The following is a 19,706-nucleotide window of genomic DNA, read 5'->3' on the forward strand; positions in this document are numbered from 1 at the left end:
CTATAATTAATGATACATTAATATGTTATAAATAATGTTTTTAAATAATTTATTGTTGTGTATTGATTACGTATTTTTATTTAATGAAAATGACGAACGTATTATATTTCTATGTAATCTACAGCTGAATAATGACAAATAAATTTCGATATTACGTTTATTAAATATATAATTTCGATATTACGTATATTAAGTATATATTGAAATTTTGGATTTTTTATGCTTTTGTTATTGTTATCAGCGGAATTACCTGTATATTTTTGAAAATAATCGATTTATATTTTAGAATATCACTTTTTGACATTTATCAAAATGTAATATTAAACATAATTCTTAATTTATTTATTTATTTTAGCACTCCCAATACAAACAGTACAATACTTAAAATAGTAATTTAAATTAATTTCAATTATTTCTGTTTGCAGTAAACTAAAAATAATTATTTAGATAATAATTATTTAGATAAGATAACGATACGTAAACTGTGTTCTAAAATTCACTGCTAGTGCTGAAAACCTATAGTACACGTAACTAGAAATTTTTAGCACTGATAATAAATTTTGATATATATATATATATATATATATATATATATATATATATATATATACTGCTGTATAATTATTATTTATAGAAGATATTAAAATAGTTGTATAAAATATTGCAGAAATGCATATGTTAATAACAAATAACTAAACAGACATTTAACGATCTATTTATGAAATAATAAAAGATACATTATCTACAAATATAAAGAATTATATATATATATATATAATACAGAAACAATCTTTATTAAAAATATGTAGCATTATATGTGGTAATAAATGTAATGTAATAAATGTAAGGAAATTATATCATTTGATAATTCATCGTCTTTATTGAAGTTCTGTTTCTAAATACCTTTTTTTAAGCATTCTTTGTAGAGAGTGTAATAAAATATTGATCAATAAAAGAGAATCAAAAAAAATTTTTTTTTCTTTAAATAATGTACATTTCTCTATATTTAAAGGGATAAACAATTAGTATATTATTAATTTTTATCTTTTTTGATCAATTATTGAATATATTTAAAGACTTCGCAAAGAGGTCATATTTTGAACGCGAACAAGTTATCAACATATACGTTGTTGTTTTGAATATTTTATTCTAAATGATACATCTGTTACTGATTTGAGTCCAATTGCTGGAAATTGATATCGATTTTTTAAAAGACAATATTAGTAGATTCTTTTCATCATATTTTGTCTTTGCATTACTATTTATGTGGCTGGCTCTTACTTTTATCCACTAAACACTCCTGATATTACGGATTATGTGAATATTTACCTTAACCTAGCAGGTTTGATCATAATTATATTAATATAATAAATCTTTAACTTACATTTATTGGATAATTTTCCCAATATAACTTTTTACTTACAATTATATCATAATATTCAATTGTTTTTCAAATAATGTTAGATATTTATATTATATCATTAATCATATATGCGTTTATAATGACTACAATGCAGACATGTATGTCAATGTTTCTTAATCAACAAGAAGTATTCTAAATTATTTAGAACTTAAGAATTTATCTGACAATAACAGACACATTTCAACAATTAAATTTTTTTATAAGAATGATATATTGCAATATGATAAGAAAGTAGATTTTTACTACAACAATTATTAAAAATCTTTTTGTACAGAGATATTATGTGGAAGTTAACAGTGTTATCTACGATTGTAATTATAATTACTGCTCAGAAGGCAACATATGATAATTATAAAGTCTTTAGGATTACTCCAACCACGCAGAAACATATCACATTACTTCGCAAATTAACAAAATTTCATGATAGAGTAAGATATGAACATTGTAAACATAAGCACTACAGAGTGTAAAGACATTTTTTCTTCAGAAAAATCAATGTCATATAAATTCATTGTTATAATTTTGAAAAATTAGTTTTGTAACATTCAAATAATTTATCCAACGTGTAAATTCAATTTTATATATATACATAATAAATTAGATTTGTATTATATATAATTATATAAAATTAGGTTTACAAATTCTTATATTAACATTAAAATTAATTACGCAATTAAATCTCATTTACAGTTTATATTTTGGGAAGCACCAGTCTGGGTAAACATGACATTAAATCTTATGATAGTCCCAAACTATCTGCCGCAATTTTATGAAGTGATAACTGAAATCGGTGCACCCTATTATATTAACATTGAAAATGTCCAAACGTTAATTGACCAAACAATGCCTCATTATAAATCAACGTTTGATTTTAAGAGTTACCACAGTCTTGAAATAATCTACAATAACATGGACGACTTGGCCAAACGGTATCCTAACAAAGTGAAGGTTATTGTAGGCGGCAAGACGTACGAGAAACGTCAGATCAAAGGCGTCCAAGTTTCTTTTAAAGCCAATAATCCCGGAATCTTCCTTGAGGGTGGCATTCACGCCAGGGAATGGATATCGCCGGCGACTGTCATGTACATTCTGCATCAGTTACTAACCAGCAATAACTCGGACATCAGAAATCTGGCTGATAGCCACGATTGGTACATATTCCCTTTGTTCAATCCTGATGGATATGTATACACGCACAAAGTGGTAAATCTTATTTTCTAGCGTTACATAGAATCATGTACTAATTTATGCAAATTAAGTTAATGATATACATGAATATACATAAAATAAATGTTATATGCTTCCAGGATCGTTTATGGAGAAAGAATCGTAAACCGCAAAATCTTTTTTGCGTTGGTACAGATCTCAATAGAAATTGGAACTACAAATGGAATAGTAAGTGCTCATACGTTCTGTGAATACAGCTCCTTAGTAATTAACTAATGCTATAAACTGACACTTTCAGCTACTGGTGTCAGCAAAAATCCGTGCTTCAATTCTTATCCTGGAACTAAACCTTTCTCTGAAATAGAAACAGAGAGCTTATCGAAGTATATTCAATCTATTTCTAATAAATTTTATGCGTATATCTCATTTCATAGTTTTAAGCAACTTTTAATGTTCCCTTATGGCCATACAAAAGCCCATCTCGACAATTATGACGAATTGGTATGATATTTTATTATGAAGATATTGTAATTGTTAGAAATATTCAGTATAAAAAAGAAATTATAATAAATTATCTAATTTTATATATCTATTTTATTATCTATTATTATTATTATTATCAACATGTTTGTGACATTTTTTAATTAGTTTGAAATTTGTTTTTTAATTAATCTGATTTTTATTATATTAATATGATATTGACAAGATCAATAGAATAATTCAGATTGAATTATTCTACATATATTCGTATTTTTAGTATGCCATTGGTTTAAAAGCAATTGTAGCTCTTAAAAAAAAATACAGCACCGAGTATCGAATTGGAAATATTGCTGAGACAATATGTAAGTAAAACAATTTTATCTTATCTTATTTATAATGTTATTTCTGCGTACATGTGATTGAGTAATGCTTAATTATATAAAGTATAAAATAGATAGGTTTATAAGAAAATTTTTTTTATTCTTTATTCTTGTAAATGAGAAATGTAAACTAATTTCAAATATTTTGGAGATAAAAATAGTTGCAAAAAAATCAAAGTGCTATTTTTTTTAATTTACACTTTTCATTTTAGATTTGGCTTCCGGAACTACTACAGATTATATCAAAGGTACTTATAATAAGCATATCGTTTATGTATACGAGTTGCGCGATCGCGGAGATTACGGTTTCTTGTTACCTCCTGATCAAATTATTCCAACTGGAGTAGAGACTGTAGATTCTCTTGTAACCATATTTAAGGAGATACCAATGTACCAAAAATATGTCAGAAATGATTTGTAAAATTTGATGTTGCTAACAATAAGTAATATTATATCGATGAAATTTTTATTTATCTAACTTTTTATAATTATTAGTGTTTTAGTCCAGTTTTTCTTGAGTTTATAGATATAAGTTGTTATATATTATGTGTTATGACTGTTTATGATATAAATTTTAATTTAATCTGAATTATGTTACAATGTTTTGATATTCTTGTGCTCGACAAACTTATATTAGATGTGTCATTTAGATGGCACATCTAAGAGATGTTTCAGATCCATGTTTTATTCTTTTAATTTCCCAAAACTTTATTTATTGTATTTTATTGTCTATTTCAATCATCTCACTTATTTAGATTTTAGATCGATTTTTCTCGTATCTTAATGAAGCAATTAAAAAATTGTTGATGTTTTTAGTTGTAACATTTAATTTGTTTCATAATAAGTCAATAAAACTGATAATACAAAACGTAAAAAAAATTATATTTTTATCATATATATTAATGTGGCTGGATTTCAAGACAAAAAAAATTATAGAGTCTATGAAATTAAATATATTCTAGTTTCTCCGGAGAAGAGGTCGGACAACGCCGTAAGGCACCTGAAGATACTATTTTAGCGCTCAAGAATAATGATATACTATAAAGATATAATATAAAATTATAAAGAATATATTTAAAATATTCAAGATGATCTCAACCCGAGAATAACTTGTCAACTAAGGTCATTGTCTTCTCTTCATCTCAAATTTTTAATCAATGGATTAATTAAGCGTTGACTTGTCAACTTTTAGGCACCATAATTTGAAAAATATTTTGAAAAAAATAATAAAAAATGGTACTAATGAAAAAATATTTTATTATAGTGTTTTAAAAAGATTTTGAAGAATCTACATAAACATGAAATAAAAAAATAATTTTTATTAAAAAAATTTTAAGTAATATTAATCTGGCTTTAAGAACATCTTCTCAAGATCAATCAATGTTATCATCTATCCCTTGTATATTCTTTCCCCTTAGTAAAGCAACTTTTGTTTGAAATATTTTTGTCTTATTGCCAATTTCTTCACCTCTAGATAAATTGCCAATAACTTTATTTATGAGATATCTTCCAGATATCCCATTTATTCATGATGTATAGGACATAACTCATGAATAAAGTCAGTGATAAAAAAATTGGTTATTAACTTTAAGGATTTTGAGATATTCTAATGGATTAATTAAAATGGATCATCCTACATATGAAAACAATAATTAATATATAGGAATTAAAAAAATTCATTTAAATATTACTGCATAAATTAAATAATTTAATAAATAATTTAATAATTTTATGCTCTTACACTGAAAAAAATGATATTGTATCAACAGCATTATTTTAATTGAAAATAATTTTGTTAATTTAATAACATCATTAATAAAATAAATACTTATGCTTTTATTTTAATAAAATTTTGTTTGTTTCATTGATATTGTCAAATAAACAAGATTATTTTCAATTAAAATAATGCTTGTTGAAACAATATCATTTTTTTTCTGTGTAGCAATATTTCCATTGTGCGAGAAAATGATCATCTTAAGATTAATAAGTGTGCAAGTAAATATGTATACAGATGGCTAATACAAGTGTCGATATAAAAGACTTGTAAAAGATGCACATAAATGTATGTTTAATGTACAGGATGAGAGTAAAAGAACTTGTTAGGAAATTTTTAGCGTAAGAATAAGAACAATCTTAAAAAGCCATGATTTTAACAAATGTTATCAAGGTCATAATTCTTGAAACAATATTTGAAATAATACTTGAAAGATTTTAATTGTCAGTTGGATACCATAGATAATGCTAGCGACAGTGTAACTTTCATGCCTTATAATTCAAAAAGTAGTTAATAGAAAAATGTTTTATTATAGTATTTTGAAAAGTTTTCAAAATAAACTACAAGAATATACAATATGAAAAATGAGGATTTCCGTTTTAAAAAATCGATTTGATCTTGAATCTTTGCGACGCCACTAAGGTCAAACTGATAAGATCAGTAAAAAGATCTTTTTAAATCTTATAACTTTTGTCTAAAACACTTTTCTGTAAAACTTATATTTTCCGAGATATTTAGAGGTTTTTTATTTTTGACTCACCCTGTATAACATTCTACGTCAAAACCCCAAGTAAATTAGTGCGATAATGAAAGTTTAGTGCCGTGTGCAACAGGGTATTTAAATTAATGAACCTCATAATATCGGTAATTACCAGTGCTCCGTTTTATAGAAAAGTAAGTTCTCTTCTTGGAATATAAATTGTTCATATATTACAAGAATTATATGTTTTGTTGCTTAAATCACAATTGATATTTGCTCGTAAGTGGATTTAAGTTACATTATGTCTGTATATAATGAAATAATATTTATATACAGTAATACATATTAATTCAATATTAATTTAATTTATAATTATATAAAATAATATAAAATAAATTTTGATTATAATTGTACTCTAAAATATTAACTGAAATTGATATTTGCGCATTAAAATTAAAGGGAACTGATTATTATGTGGAAGTTATTAATATTCTACATGATCGTGGGCCTTGTGGCTGCCGAGCAGGCTACTTTTAACAATTATAAGGTCATCAGATTTAATGCGACTACACTGAGACAGGCGAAATTGTTTTACGAGTTAACAAAAAATCATGATGGAGTAAGTAGATTTTTCAAGTAGAAAGACAAGTAAAAATAAATTAATATACTTTGTATAACATTACCATTGTATTATATTAGTATGTATAAAAAAATTCTACTTAAAAATGAACGATTCAGAAGATTTTGCTCATATCACCATTTAAATTCTGGTTATTTCAAGAATTATTCTGGTTCATTTTTAACCAAGAATTTTAAAGAACTGGAAAGGATACGAACAGTAAGAGTCAAGCGCAGAAGACGTCGCGCAAATAATATATCTATGAAGTATGAAATTTTTTTATTTACTACGCTTTAATGAATAAAGAAATTTCACACTTTATAGATATATAATTTGCGCGACGTCTTCTGCGCTTGACTCCTACTGCCCGTATCCTTTCCAGTTCTTTGATTAAGGAGTCTTGGTTAATCTTTGATTTGTTATACTAAGAATTTTAATTAACATAATCAGACTTTTTCCAATAATTTCCGAAAATTTGCCTTTTTTAAAAAATTTGTAATACTTGATTAGTTATAAAATTCAAAAAATAAACTTCAAAAAAATAGTAATATACACAAATTTATAAAATTTATAAAACCAATTTTATCTCTATAAATTTATTAAATTATTTATTATATTATGTAATACTTAAAAGTTATAAAAAAATTGACAAATTTGTAAATAATTTTTTAAACTAAAATTATTGTTACTATTAAATAAATAGTATTAAACTTCATTTACAGTTTTCCTACTGGATTGCACCGTTTGCGAATAAACAAGCGGAACTTATGATAGCCCCGCACAAGTTGCCTGAATTCTATGAAATGATGAAGCAGATGCAAATACCCTATACAGTTTTTATTGAGAATGTTCAGACATTAATCAATCGGGCAGCTCCTGCGAGTGCATCATCGACATTTGATTTTAAAAACTATCACACATTAGACGTAATTAATAAAAATCTAGATGACACAGCGAAGCAATATTCCAAATTTGTGCAAACTGTTGTGGGCGGCCAGACGTATGAGGGACGTCAAATCAAAGGCGTCAAGGTTTCCTTTAAAGCTAATAATCCTGGAGTCTTTATTGAGGGTGGTATTCACGCTAGAGAATGGATCTCGACAGCAACTGTCATGTACATCCTACATAAATTGTTGAAAAGTGACAATCCAGAGATCAGAGCTCTGGCTGAGAGCTACGATTGGTATATCTTCCCATCGTTCAATCCGGACGGATACGTGTACACACACACCAAAGTAAATTACATTTTATAATAACATAGAACATTCTTTGCTAATTATACATTAATTATACGAATATTTTTAATTTATTTTAGAACCGATTATGGAGAAAAACACGTAAACAGTATAGTTTCTTCTGTTATGGCAGCGATCCCAACAGAAACTGGGGTTACAAATGGAATAGTAAGAATTTATATTATGTTAGAAAACTGTTCCATGTAATAATAAAAAAATTAAATATTATCTAATAAAAAATTGAAATTAATCTATAGACTTTGGAAATTAACACGATGATTTTTAGTATTATTTATAAACATATATTTATATGTAATTTGATATTATCAGCTGGAGGCGCTAGCAATTCTGCATGTTCCGAAACCTACGCTGGAAGTGCACCATTCTCCGAAATTGAGACAAAGACCTTGTCCAAATATATTGATTCTATTTCCGATAAATTGTACGCTTATATCGCGTTCCATAGTTACTCGCAACTGTTGTTGATCCCATATGGTCACACAACGGCTCATCTTGATAATTATGACGACTTGGTAAGTATTATAATTTTAATTATAGAGTAGTCAAATGTAAATTATAATTCAATAATTAGTCCAAGTATAGATGTAAATCAGTCAAATTTGCCTTTTTTAAAAAATTTGTAATACTTGATTAGTTATAAAATTCAAAAAATAAACTTCAAAAAAATAGTAATATACACAAATTTATAAAATTTATAAAACCAATTTTATCTCTATAAATTTATTAAATTATTTATTATATTATGTAATACTTAAAAGTCAAACGAGCCAACACAGGTTAGGCGTGTGTGAAATCGTATACTTTATTCTTGAGAAAAATTGACAAATGTTTCAACTCTTTCGATTGGGTCTTCCTTAGTGTAAAAATAAAAATATTCAATAATTAGTAAAAAAAATAAAAGAAACCAATATTATCGCATATTAGTATATTTACATGGAATAAAGTTTCTAAAGAAAACCGATAAAAGTTTATTTTTAGTGCAGAGATCATTGCAAATATTTGAGAGTGGGTTAACCTACAGCCCAAAATTTTTTTCTCGTTAAATATATAAAAGGAAGAAAATATATAGGAACTCTAGTGTATTAAAAATACATATCAAACAGATAATGTTAAAAATTAGTATGACTTAAATTACTGTGTTTCTTTTATTTTTTATATAATTATTGAATATTTTTATTTTTACACTAAGGAAGACCAATCGAAAGAGTTGAAACATTTGTCAATTATAATTTTAATTTGAGCGCTCCAAGTAAAATAAATATAATTTTGAAATTTATTATATAAAATTTATAATAGAAAAATTCATAATAAAATAATTATGTATCATAGAACAGTATTAAACTGATAGAACAATCAGTTTTTCTGTAATTAGTTAGATAGAACAATCAGTACTATATTTATTAGTGAGACAGTATCAACTGAATTATAAGTAAATGCAAATAATTGTATATACAATATATAATTATCACTTTGTAATCCGTTGGTAGCACAGTGTTTTCGGGTGAATTTCCGATTTCGAGGTCACAGTCCATCGAGACAGTGCTTTTGCGTAAGAATATTAGTTTTATCGACATGTACATTATTTATTATTGTTGTATAAATTATTTTAGATAAAAATATAATTATTTATAACAAGTATTTAAAATATTATGTATTATTTCAAAAAATTTCAATGCACATATTTGTAGAAATAATATTGTAGAACATAAAATTTATATGTTTATATGTTATTATTTATATATATTGTATTTGTATTATTTTATTTCTATGATTTTTAGTATGATATTGGCGTGAAAACAGCTACAGCTCTTGAAAAGAAATATGGAACTCATTATACGGTTGGAAATATTGCAGAGACAATATGTATGTAAAAAATTTCGTTAAATTTGTCTTCTCTTTCTTTTTCTCATCTTCTATCCATCTATCTATCTACTTATCAATTTGTCTTGTTATATCTAAATACATTTTAGTTTCTCGAACGGTTTATTGTTGACAATTTTTTAATTCTACAGGGTGGGCCATCTATTGGTACGTTTTTAAAAATGCGATCAAATGAGCATACATTGATATTTTTTATTAATTTTTTTTTTGTTGTGAAGCTAAAAGTATCCGCGTCAAGAATGAAAAACGATTTCGTTCATGTGGCTCCCTCTACTGGCCTTACAGTATGCCATTCGGTCACCCCAATTATTAATGACATTTTGGACTATCTCGGCGCCAATTTCACTCAAAACAGTCGTAATATAATGTCATCCACTAACATCCCTTTCTCACGAACTTTCCTCACCAATTTGCGTATAGCTCCTTCGGTGGGTGCTCTATCACGACCCATATTTCTTTTCAAAATTCGTACAGTTTCGGCGACACAGCACTGACTTTGAAAATAAGTTTTTAAAATTTCAAAACGCTCTTCAAGAGAAAACATGTTGTTTCGTGCCGCGGACGGTATGACTAATAAACTGTCAAAATTTTGGGTCTTTAGCTCGTTCGGTGTTGCCATACGACGAAATTCAAAAACGTACCAATAGATGGCCCACCCTGTATTATACTTAAAACGTCGTAAAATTGATATAATTATTGCAGTCTTAAATTAAGATAATTGTATATAAAAATATGGTTCTTTAAGCTTACTCTTTTTGTAAAAAATTGTTTTCAGATGTGGCATCCGGAGGTTCTATGGATTGGGTTAAAGGCACTTATGGTACACCTATCACCTACACTTATGAGTTACGTGATACGGGTCGTTATGGTTTTTTGTTGCCAGCTGATCAAATTATTCCGACTGGAGAAGAGATTATGGATTCTCTTGTGGCCATGTTTAAAGAAGCAAACGCACATGGATATCCCAGAAAAACTAAAGCTAATTAAAAAAATTAAAGCTAACTAAATTTCATATAAATATTATTATTGATGGCATATTTTTATGTTCGACGATTTGCTAATTCTTTTTCAATATCTGTAATCTATAATACAATAATGTCTTGGTTATTTTTGTTTTTAATGATACATGATGTTTTGAGAATTAAAAATTAATGATTTATAATTATAATATATTTAATCAATTATAATTTTATCAGTTATTAAATTCTAAATAATACAATATTGGCTGCTAAGTATCATTTGTAAAATTTATTCTTATTTAATACATCATTGATTTGTTATTTGATTTTACATCCGAAGAACAATCTCATAAAATGATTGATTGTATATTCTTCTGACAAAAAATTATTGCTAGATCATCAATATTTTTGGCAATAATTACAAATTTATGTCATGTATTATTAAATGAAAAAACCGTACGATTCTATTTACGTAAAATAAATTGCAACATATTATAAATGAAATGTAAATACACAGGTGGAAAAAATATGTTGAATTTAAATAAATTGCATGTCCCAAACGGTCCACTCAAATTTTTCAGTTAATTTTACACAAGAATATATTAGAAGGTAACACAAATATTATGTAAGAGAATAAATACAAAGAAAGATAACATTGACACAGTTTGTAAACAAACCGTAAAAGCATATTTTTTTATCAGAAAATTAACATTTTTAAAAATCCGTGTTAATATAACATTGATATATTATATTAACACGGATTTTATTCAAGAATTTACGTTTTAAAATACATTATTTTTATATTACTTGTTCATTTATTCATAAATTGTGTTATTTTGACAGTAAAAAACATTGAATATCAATTTCACAAAAAATTTTTAAATAATATAATCACATTATGTTAAATTAACATTCGAATATGTTAAAAAATTCAACACAAACTGTTAACACAAACGTGAGTGTTTCCACACAAATACACAAATTTTTTTACTTTGTAGATTGTAGTATTTATTATAAAAAATTGTACGATAAATAAAATAATGAATAATAAAAAACATGTATATAAAGAAAAAAAGGCCACCGATTAAGATCGGCGAGGATGATGGAGAGGAAACCTCTATAAGTTTTTGTAATATAGTCGTGCAAGTTATAAAGGAGTTTTTTCATATCTATCAATGGAGACGGGGAAGTTGAATATACATTAAGAACACAACCTGTGTAATGGATGCTCTCGGAATATTATTGCACAGAAAGTAAGGTGTTTTCTAAGATAGAAACGAAGAACATGTTCGAGTATATCAAATCTGTTTTTAACAAATTTTATACGTACAACTCATTTTTATACTTATTCGCAACTTTTGATATATCTACTTACAATTACACAAAAGAGTATCTTGATAATGAAGCTTTGATAAGAAATTAGAATATTAGAAAAGACATATACTTCAAAAAATATTAATAATAAAAAAAAATTTCTAAAAATAATATAACAGTTATATAGCCTATTATCTATGCATTATCATTAGCATATGTAAGATATACGGAAACATATATCATTAATAATAAATTACTGTATACACAATGTAATAGTTTTTATTATTACAATTTGTATATTCAAATATTTCTACATATTTAATTACTTATATATAATTAACGTGATTGTATAATAATTAATAATTAATAATTATTATTATGTACAAGTATAAATTTAAACATGCTTTTTATAAATGCGTCTTATAATTTAACAATTTCATCAACTTTATTTTATTCTAAAAATTATTTTATACAAAAATTATAAAATTATCTTAGTTAATTTTGCTGTGCCAATTTCCTTGCCATTGCTTTTAAATCTTTTTTCGAAATCTTCCCTGAATCGGTACATGGAAAACTATTTAAAAATATAACGCCTCCACGTAGTTTGCATCGATCTTCCATGTTCTTCGCCACAAAGTCAATCAATTCCTGTTCTGTCACCTATATAAAGAAAATTAAATTAATATAAGAAAGGTTGTTTTAATATATAACGATTTCTTATTTTGAATTAAAAAATAATGTATAAATAATAATGACATTCACTCAATATACACAATAACAGTTAATTTGATTTATTAAAATAAAAGAAATAAAATTTTATATATTTATTTTATACTAAAAATATTAAAAAATTTTAATATAATAATGTGAAAAATTTTTTTATGTTTTTTTAAATTATATCTCAAACAAATATTTTTATTAAAATTGTTTTCTATTTATTTGATTTTTAAAGAGATATTCTGGAATATGCACAATTAGTTTTTTGATCAAAGAAAATTTATTTTGTAAATTTATGATTCCATTATATTTCCAACAAACAAATTGAACCTTGACGCCAGGCCTCTTGTTGATATAAGCAAGAGGGTGTTCATCGTCTAATATATGAGGGACTCCTATTATTGCAGCTTCTAACACTGCTGGATGTGATAGTAATGTATTTTCGATTTCTCCGGGAGAGATGTGATAACCTTTATACTTTATAAGTTCTTTTATTCTGTCGATAATGAACAATTCTCCATCTTCATCTACATAACCGATATCACCCGAATGCAGCCATCCTACAAATATGCAAGAATTTATTTTTATATAATTTGATAAAGATATTATTAAATATAAGCTTTTGAATTTAATATAAAACACAAAATTTACAAAGTAAATTTACTTTTAAAGATAAAATTAAAGATAAATTAATTTAAAGATAAAATTAATTTATCTTTTAAGATAAATGTAAATTGTTTTAAGACATTTTGCGTACTAAGTAATAATCCTAAATAATAATTATTTTGACAGAAAAAATATCTTTACCTTCATTATCAATGATATTCTTTGTTGCCTCGGGATTTCTATAATAACCATTCATTAAGCTTGGAACTTTTATCCATACTTCTCCTGATTGATTCGAACCAAGTACTTTCCCGCTTTCTGGATCAACGATTTTTATTTTCACATTCTCGATTAGCACTCCGCAAGATCCATTTTTATGATGTGGTTGCTGTATCGTTATAATACCACCGGTTTCCGTCATTCCTAGAAACATAAGAAATATAATCAAAATTATATAACACATATTAATATATATTTATATTTTATGGCATTATAACATTATTTACCGTAACATTGCAATATTTGAACATGCGGTAAAACGTGCCTTAGATTTTCCTGCACTTTTGACTTAAGTAATGAACCACCGCATTTTATAACTTTCAAAGATGATAATGGATATTTTTGTATGTATTCGGATCTGAGAAATCGATTCAACAAATTCGTGCCAAGGAAAAGAACTTGTACCTAGATAAATAATAACATAATTTTTACTTTATCGTCGTATTATGTCCATAAAATTAATTACATACATATTTAATGAGTAGGTAAACAATTGTAATACCTTTTTTTTAGTTACAATTTGCATTTATCTTGCAAGATATTAATTAATATATTGTACAACTTGTTATTAACTTGCTTTAAAATGCAATTTGTAACTCTTAAATGTACGAAAAGTATTAATAACAAATTAATAGCACATTGCTGATATTATAATTATTAGTATAATAATTTTTACCACAAGTTAATACAATAAATTATTACCTTAAAATAAAACATTATAATTTGTTTTAAAGAAATTGATTCAATGTTATCATAGGAAGAGTAAATGTTATCATTATGATTACTTGTAAAATTTAGCTGTCACAAAAAAATCTGTAATTATCAGTGCGATAACATATTTTAGTTATCACATTTTAAAAATATAATATAGAAAAAAATTTAACTTGTTTAATTTGTTTACTTTAATTATTTGATAAAAAGGCTATCCAAATATAAAATAAATAATATTACTTTGTATTTTTCGATTAATCGACAAGTCATCTCCTCATCAAATTCTGGATAGATAATTGCTTTGGTGCTTTGCATGATTCCATTGAGGTTCATCATTATTCCACTCAACCAAAAAAGAGGAGAGAACCAAAGTGATGACACGTTGGTTATGTGTATCCAATGATGTTGCATTAAAATTAACATAGTATAGTTAGACAATTCGACTCCCTTCGGCATTCCCGTAGTGCCCGATGAATGCAAAATACACGCTGTCTTTTTGATGTCATCGAGCTCAATGTAATGAAAATTTGTTATTTCTGCATCGTTACAATTTTTCAAGATATCAGAAAATGAAACCGCATCGACGTGTTTGCCGAAAATTACTATCATGGGATTGCAATTCTGCTTCTTTATTGCGTTCAAAATGACATTTATAGATTTCTCGCTACAAAAAATCATCTTCGGCATCGTTAGTTGCAAAAAGTACAGTGTAGTTTCTAATAACAAATACAACAAATAGTATATTATTCATACATAATAAAAAGATAAACGCGCTACGTTAAATAATTGTACAGTTAAATATGTTCAATTAACAAAATAGGTAAAATTGAATTGTTGTTATTGAAAACGTTATTTACAACTCATTAATCTAATAAAATGTAATATGTGAGAACATACTTGATAATCACATCAGAAGAACTTACGTAAACTCATGTTCTCGTTCCATGGATTGAAGATCGCATTGATATAAGCTGCCGAAAGACAGGGCACAAAAGTGTTAAGATGATTACCAGTGCATACACTAATAACGTCGCCAGATTTGATTCCTTGTTTTTGCAACCATAAAGCGCATCTCACAGCTTTATTTTGCATCTCCGCGTATGTGACTGTTTCTTCAGTACGTGCATCCAACTGCATAGTAGTATTATACAAAATTTTCAAAAACCACAAAAAATGATAACAAAAAATGATAAAAACTATATTGTAGAGATATTAGTTTCACAATTGAAAAAATAATTCATAATTCAGAAATATATTTTTTATCAAAACTATATATATAACAAAATTATATAAAATTTAAATATAAAATTTAAGTATAAAATTTATGTATCTACAATTATTTGTACTTAAGTAACTTTTGTTCAAATTTTATTTTTCTACAAGTTAATTTCTCTCTTAGAAAATCATTATTAATATCTGCTGAAATAATTTTAAGATATTTATTTATTTATTTATTATCATCTTTTTTATAAGATAAAATTTAGAACAATATAGTTTCAATAGAAACAGATTGTTGGTATAGAACTAACTTCACAGTTATTTTTAATTTTAATTTTTTACTCACGCGCGCAATTTTGTCTCCATTGCTTTTAATGGTAATCCAAATCAATTCTCCTAAACTTTTGTAATTATTCAAATTATGCTTTATCTGTCCTTTGCAAATGCTATTTTCCATGGTAAAAATCTAGATGTAACAGATATAAGTATGATTATTTTAATTGTATACCACAATGCCTTTGTGCTTGTGTCTTTAATTTATACGGTTTATACCACTCATATGTTTACGAGTTTTTAAAAGTAACATGAAAAAATTAATCACATCAAAATTCATCACGCTTGCTTAGCACTTATCTTTAAATTATTCTCAATCATTTCATTAGAAATATTCAGATGTCAGATCGTAAGCGTAGATTCTTGAATATAATTAAAAGATGTACTTTATAATACAGGAAAAAATTTTGTTTTATAACTGTTCTAAATAAACTAATGGAAAGAGCAACTACTATACATATTTATTATATGTACATATTTATATATACTATATATATTTATTATATGTACACATATATGTACACATATATATGTATACATATATGTATATATGTACTATATGTACAGAAGATATGTATGTGTTTATGTATGTTGGAGAAGATGCGGTGAAATGCACATATGAAAAAATAGATTTTTCTTCCGAAATAAATTTTAATTAAAATAAGACAATATACTGATTACTATCAATCATTTTTATTATTCACTAATTTTTCTTAGTAGTAGAATTCTCTAAAAGCATTATTTATTGATAGAAATTAAATTTGCAAATTGTTTTACCAATAAATTTTATTACAAAAAAATGAAAGTTTTACTACATTTTTATGTAATCTTTTATCTTTACAATTATATGACTGCTGATTTCATTGTAAAACTTAGTCGTATGGAACACTTATAATAATACGGAAAAAAACATAATAGCATCAATAATCTTGAGAATAACTGCCAGTCACTTAAGAGTAAGGATTGAATTATGATGAAACAAAATATAATACTATTTTGAGCGTTCATCTTTTTGAAACAGATATGTATATATAATAATTATCAACATGTATTGTTATTTATAATATGAATTTAACAAAAAGCTTGTGTAACTCATTAAAGACTTCCAATTTCGACCGTTATAGGCTTTAATATTTTTATTTATTGTGTATTCACATATTACGGTCTTAATAAAATCATTTATTATTGTTAATATAACTTATAAAATACTTGTGATCAATAATAGGTAAAAAGTAGCTACTAACACTAAGAAATTATTATACGCAGCTGTCTTACAATTAGTAAATTATTGTAAATCAATCCATAAATACATCGATACATAAATAAAACATATGGTTAGATTATCATATTTATTTATAAAACAGATTTAAATTTATAGAAAATGCACAGTACCTACGGTAAATATCAAAGTATCCGTATATAATAAATAGAAAGCTCAACAATTAAATAAAAATCGATATTAATGAAGATTTCATTAATTAAAAATCGATATTAATGAAGTGAATAAAAAAACTTTTTAAGTACACAAAGATTATTTTTTCTGATGAATGAACATTCAGACAAGGAAGCACTTAGGAACGTTGTTAGAAACTAACTGTAAGTATTTATCGCATACGTATTTATTTCTAGCTATCTATAAAACATTTTCCTTCTATCACAAATGATACAACGCATAATCTTGAACATTGCTGCATCATTATTATTATTTTAGTATTCTTGAATGACTTGTAGTTTTTAAGTAAGTATACAAACAAGTTAATATAGAAATTTTTACTAACTCTAAATATTACACAATGTATAAATATTAATGTTTTAAATATTTTATTACTATAAATCTTATCTAAAATTCTTATTGTTATTTAAAATATTTCAGTTGCAATAATTTGTCATAATATTATTATAAATTGGGGAAGGTCTTAAAATCAATTCCGATATTTAGTAAAATGATGGCGAACTAAACATAATAATCTGTATTTTAAAGAATAAATGTCGATGTTTCTAAATAAAGTTATACATAATACTATCTTTGTATGTAAAAACTGAAGAAAGGCTTAGAATTTTATTGATAATCTACTATATGTTTTAAATCAAATCACGATCATTAAGTATTACATCGGAAATATTAATCTTTATCTACACTGAGAAAAAAATGCTGTTGATACAATTAAAATCTATATTACGGGCTGTCACTAATATAAGTGATTAATTTATGTATATTTTTATTGACATGAAAGCTTTGATTATTGAAATAATAATTTATGCCTTTATGTCAATAAAAATATATATGAATCACTTATGTTAGTGATGGCAAACTTGCTGCATCATTATTAGATCAATCAATAATATTCCTTATTCAATATTCTCTAATACTTATCTTGGGAAAAATATTTTTAAAATATTCTTAATATTCAAAACGAAATGTGTCTACTTTGTTATATTTTTTGATACAATAAATTAAATATTGTGAGTTTGTTTCGGCTTAGGAGTTGCACTTTGGAATGGGAGTGCTGATTAGAAGAAGTTATATATTAGATATGACGAAAGTGTCTCTCTCTTATCTCATAACATAAAATACGGATTTTATACCTAAAGATTAACTGAAATGATTTGCACTTGCAATGGTGCAATAGAATTATTTAACAAGTGTGCGATTACTTCCAAATTATTTTCAACTGACCTGTTTTGTTATTATTTTTAACTAACTTCGTTCACTGATTCTTATTAACTTTTAAATATTTCTTATTGATTCTCTATTTAAGATAAATCAGATTGTATATATTTTATATCTTTAATATAAATTCAAGAATTTCATTCTTAATATTCAACTTTTTAAATAATTGATTGTTATAATAAATAAAATTGTATTAATGTGATAGAAAAACTTGCTCTACATTCTTGTGCCAGAAATAATACTATATTCTATATACATATATTGTATAGTTTCTTTATAATAAGTGGAACTTGAACTTATATTGTATTCAGTTTATCTATTTATTAGATATAAAACGTAAAGGACAAAAATATAAGCATTAAGTAATTTAGTGTGTACAAAGATATTCTTTATTTGATTTATTAATTTGATATAATTCTCATGCCTTAGTATCGTCTGAACGTCTGACCAATGATTGTTGCTAAGAATAATTCAAACAGGAGTCGAAAAATGATTTGTCTTCTGTAAATTTTATCTTTTTTTATCGTAATACTCGTATGATCTAAGTAAAACTTAGAAAAAAAAGTATCTATTATCTAAGAAAGATATTTTATTGTGATAACTTTTCCATTATTTCTTTTGCCATAAATACATAAACGCAATGCAAACTTGTCTCTTGTGCTAATAAATCCTAGTTTACCATACTGATTTTTACTGATTCCTGCAATTAGGCAATCATATGTACGTATACCTTCTTTATTGTAGAATTTGATGGGATTTTTAAGCTCTTAATTCAGTCTTAATTCAGTATAATATATGCTTCAAAATTTGGAAAATTACTTTTTAAAAATAATTCTTTGTCATTGTTACTAAGTAAAAAAAAAACTGTAATTACTATTAATAATACTTTTGAAGCTTTCACGAATATTTTCTTCAGAGATGTCAAAAAGTTTAAGGGTTATCGTTGTATCATGATTCAAGGTTAATGATTCAACGTTTTGTAAACCTTGTTGTTCATTTCAGAGTAAGCACATTGATACTAGAACGTACTGATAAGTTTATTAATTTTTAAATATAACTTATTCGTAAAAAAAAAAAGAAAAATAAAAATTAGATCAACGTTAATTAGATACTTTGACGTATTTAGCTGATTATAAATCAAGTGTGCACAGTCAAAGTTCAAGTGAAAAATTCTGTACTCTTGCATTTTAATAGTTTTGAGAAAACATAGCGTGACTG

General features: G+C 25.4%; 3 protein-coding genes across 6 annotated transcripts; 2 read left to right on the forward strand and 1 right to left on the reverse strand.

Moving 5' to 3' along the window:
- The first annotated feature begins 1,090 nt into the window (after positions 1–1,090).
- Positions 1,091–4,715, forward strand: LOC105147037 (zinc carboxypeptidase). Of its 3 annotated transcripts, XM_087413842.1 has the most exons (8): positions 1,093–1,342; positions 1,698–1,851; positions 2,114–2,626; positions 2,731–2,818; positions 2,889–3,091; positions 3,348–3,432; positions 3,663–3,698; positions 4,413–4,715. In XM_087413842.1, exons 2-8 carry the CDS (start codon positions 1,705–1,707, stop codon positions 4,466–4,468), a joined length of 1,128 nt encoding a protein of 375 aa, XP_087269968.1. In that variant the 5' UTR covers positions 1,093–1,342; positions 1,698–1,704; the 3' UTR covers positions 4,469–4,715. The 3 variants fall into 3 exon arrangements, with proteins under 3 accessions (XP_011056064.2, XP_087269968.1, XP_087269969.1); XM_011057762.2 differs by lacking the exon at positions 4,413–4,715 and having other exon boundaries at positions 1,091–1,342; positions 3,663–4,362; XM_087413843.1 differs by lacking the exons at positions 1,093–1,342; positions 4,413–4,715 and having other exon boundaries at positions 1,701–1,851; positions 3,663–4,363.
- A 1,357-nt stretch (positions 4,716–6,072) lies between these two features.
- LOC105147028 (zinc carboxypeptidase) lies at positions 6,073–11,199 on the forward strand. Of its 2 annotated transcripts, none has more exons than XM_011057752.2 (7): positions 6,073–6,118; positions 6,384–6,543; positions 7,266–7,778; positions 7,859–7,946; positions 8,109–8,311; positions 9,578–9,662; positions 10,456–11,199. In XM_011057752.2, exons 2-7 carry the CDS (start codon positions 6,397–6,399, stop codon positions 10,665–10,667), a joined length of 1,248 nt encoding a protein of 415 aa, XP_011056054.1. In that variant the 5' UTR covers positions 6,073–6,118; positions 6,384–6,396; the 3' UTR covers positions 10,668–11,199. The 2 variants fall into 2 exon arrangements, with proteins under 2 accessions (XP_011056054.1, XP_011056053.1); XM_011057751.2 differs by having other exon boundaries at positions 6,095–6,203.
- A 1,015-nt stretch (positions 11,200–12,214) lies between these two features.
- Positions 12,215–17,425, reverse strand: LOC147907243 (luciferin 4-monooxygenase). The gene is made up of 8 exons (XM_087413808.1): positions 17,210–17,425; positions 15,831–15,950; positions 15,190–15,397; positions 14,507–14,982; positions 13,783–13,960; positions 13,478–13,699; positions 13,001–13,230; positions 12,215–12,613 (listed from the first exon to the last, which is right to left on the reverse strand). Exons 2-8 carry the CDS (start codon positions 15,939–15,941, stop codon positions 12,449–12,451), a joined length of 1,590 nt encoding a protein of 529 aa, XP_087269934.1. The 5' UTR covers positions 15,942–15,950; positions 17,210–17,425; the 3' UTR covers positions 12,215–12,448.
- Positions 17,426–19,706: the final 2,281 nt, after the last annotated feature.

This window comes from Acromyrmex echinatior, chromosome 15, assembly GCF_024713525.1.
Source record: "Acromyrmex echinatior isolate Ae372 chromosome 15, ASM2471352v2, whole genome shotgun sequence".
NCBI classification, from domain to species: Eukaryota; Metazoa; Arthropoda; class Insecta; order Hymenoptera; family Formicidae; genus Acromyrmex; species Acromyrmex echinatior.

Coding starts and splice junctions, on each gene's coding strand:
- LOC105147037 (XM_011057762.2), top strand. CDS start 1,705: ATGTGGAAGTTAACAGTGTTATCTACGATTGTAATTATAATTACTGCT. Junction 1,852..2,113: donor TAACAAAATTTCATGATAGA/GTAAGATATGAA, acceptor TCTCATTTACAG/TTTATATTTTGGGAAGCACC. Junction 2,819..2,888: donor TTGGAACTACAAATGGAATA/GTAAGTGCTCAT, acceptor TGACACTTTCAG/CTACTGGTGTCAGCAAAAAT.
- LOC105147028 (XM_011057752.2), top strand. CDS start 6,397: ATGTGGAAGTTATTAATATTCTACATGATCGTGGGCCTTGTGGCTGCC. Junction 7,779..7,858: donor ACGTGTACACACACACCAAA/GTAAATTACATT, acceptor AATTTATTTTAG/AACCGATTATGGAGAAAAAC. Junction 7,947..8,108: donor CTGGGGTTACAAATGGAATA/GTAAGAATTTAT, acceptor TGATATTATCAG/CTGGAGGCGCTAGCAATTCT.
- LOC147907243 (XM_087413808.1), bottom strand. CDS start 15,941: ATGGAAAATAGCATTTGCAAAGGACAGATAAAGCATAATTTGAATAAT. Junction 14,983..15,189: donor GAACGAGAACATGAGTTTAC/GTAAGTTCTTCT, acceptor ATTTGTTATTAG/AAACTACACTGTACTTTTTG. Junction 13,961..14,506: donor GATTAATCGAAAAATACAAA/GTAATATTATTT, acceptor TTATTTATCTAG/GTACAAGTTCTTTTCCTTGG.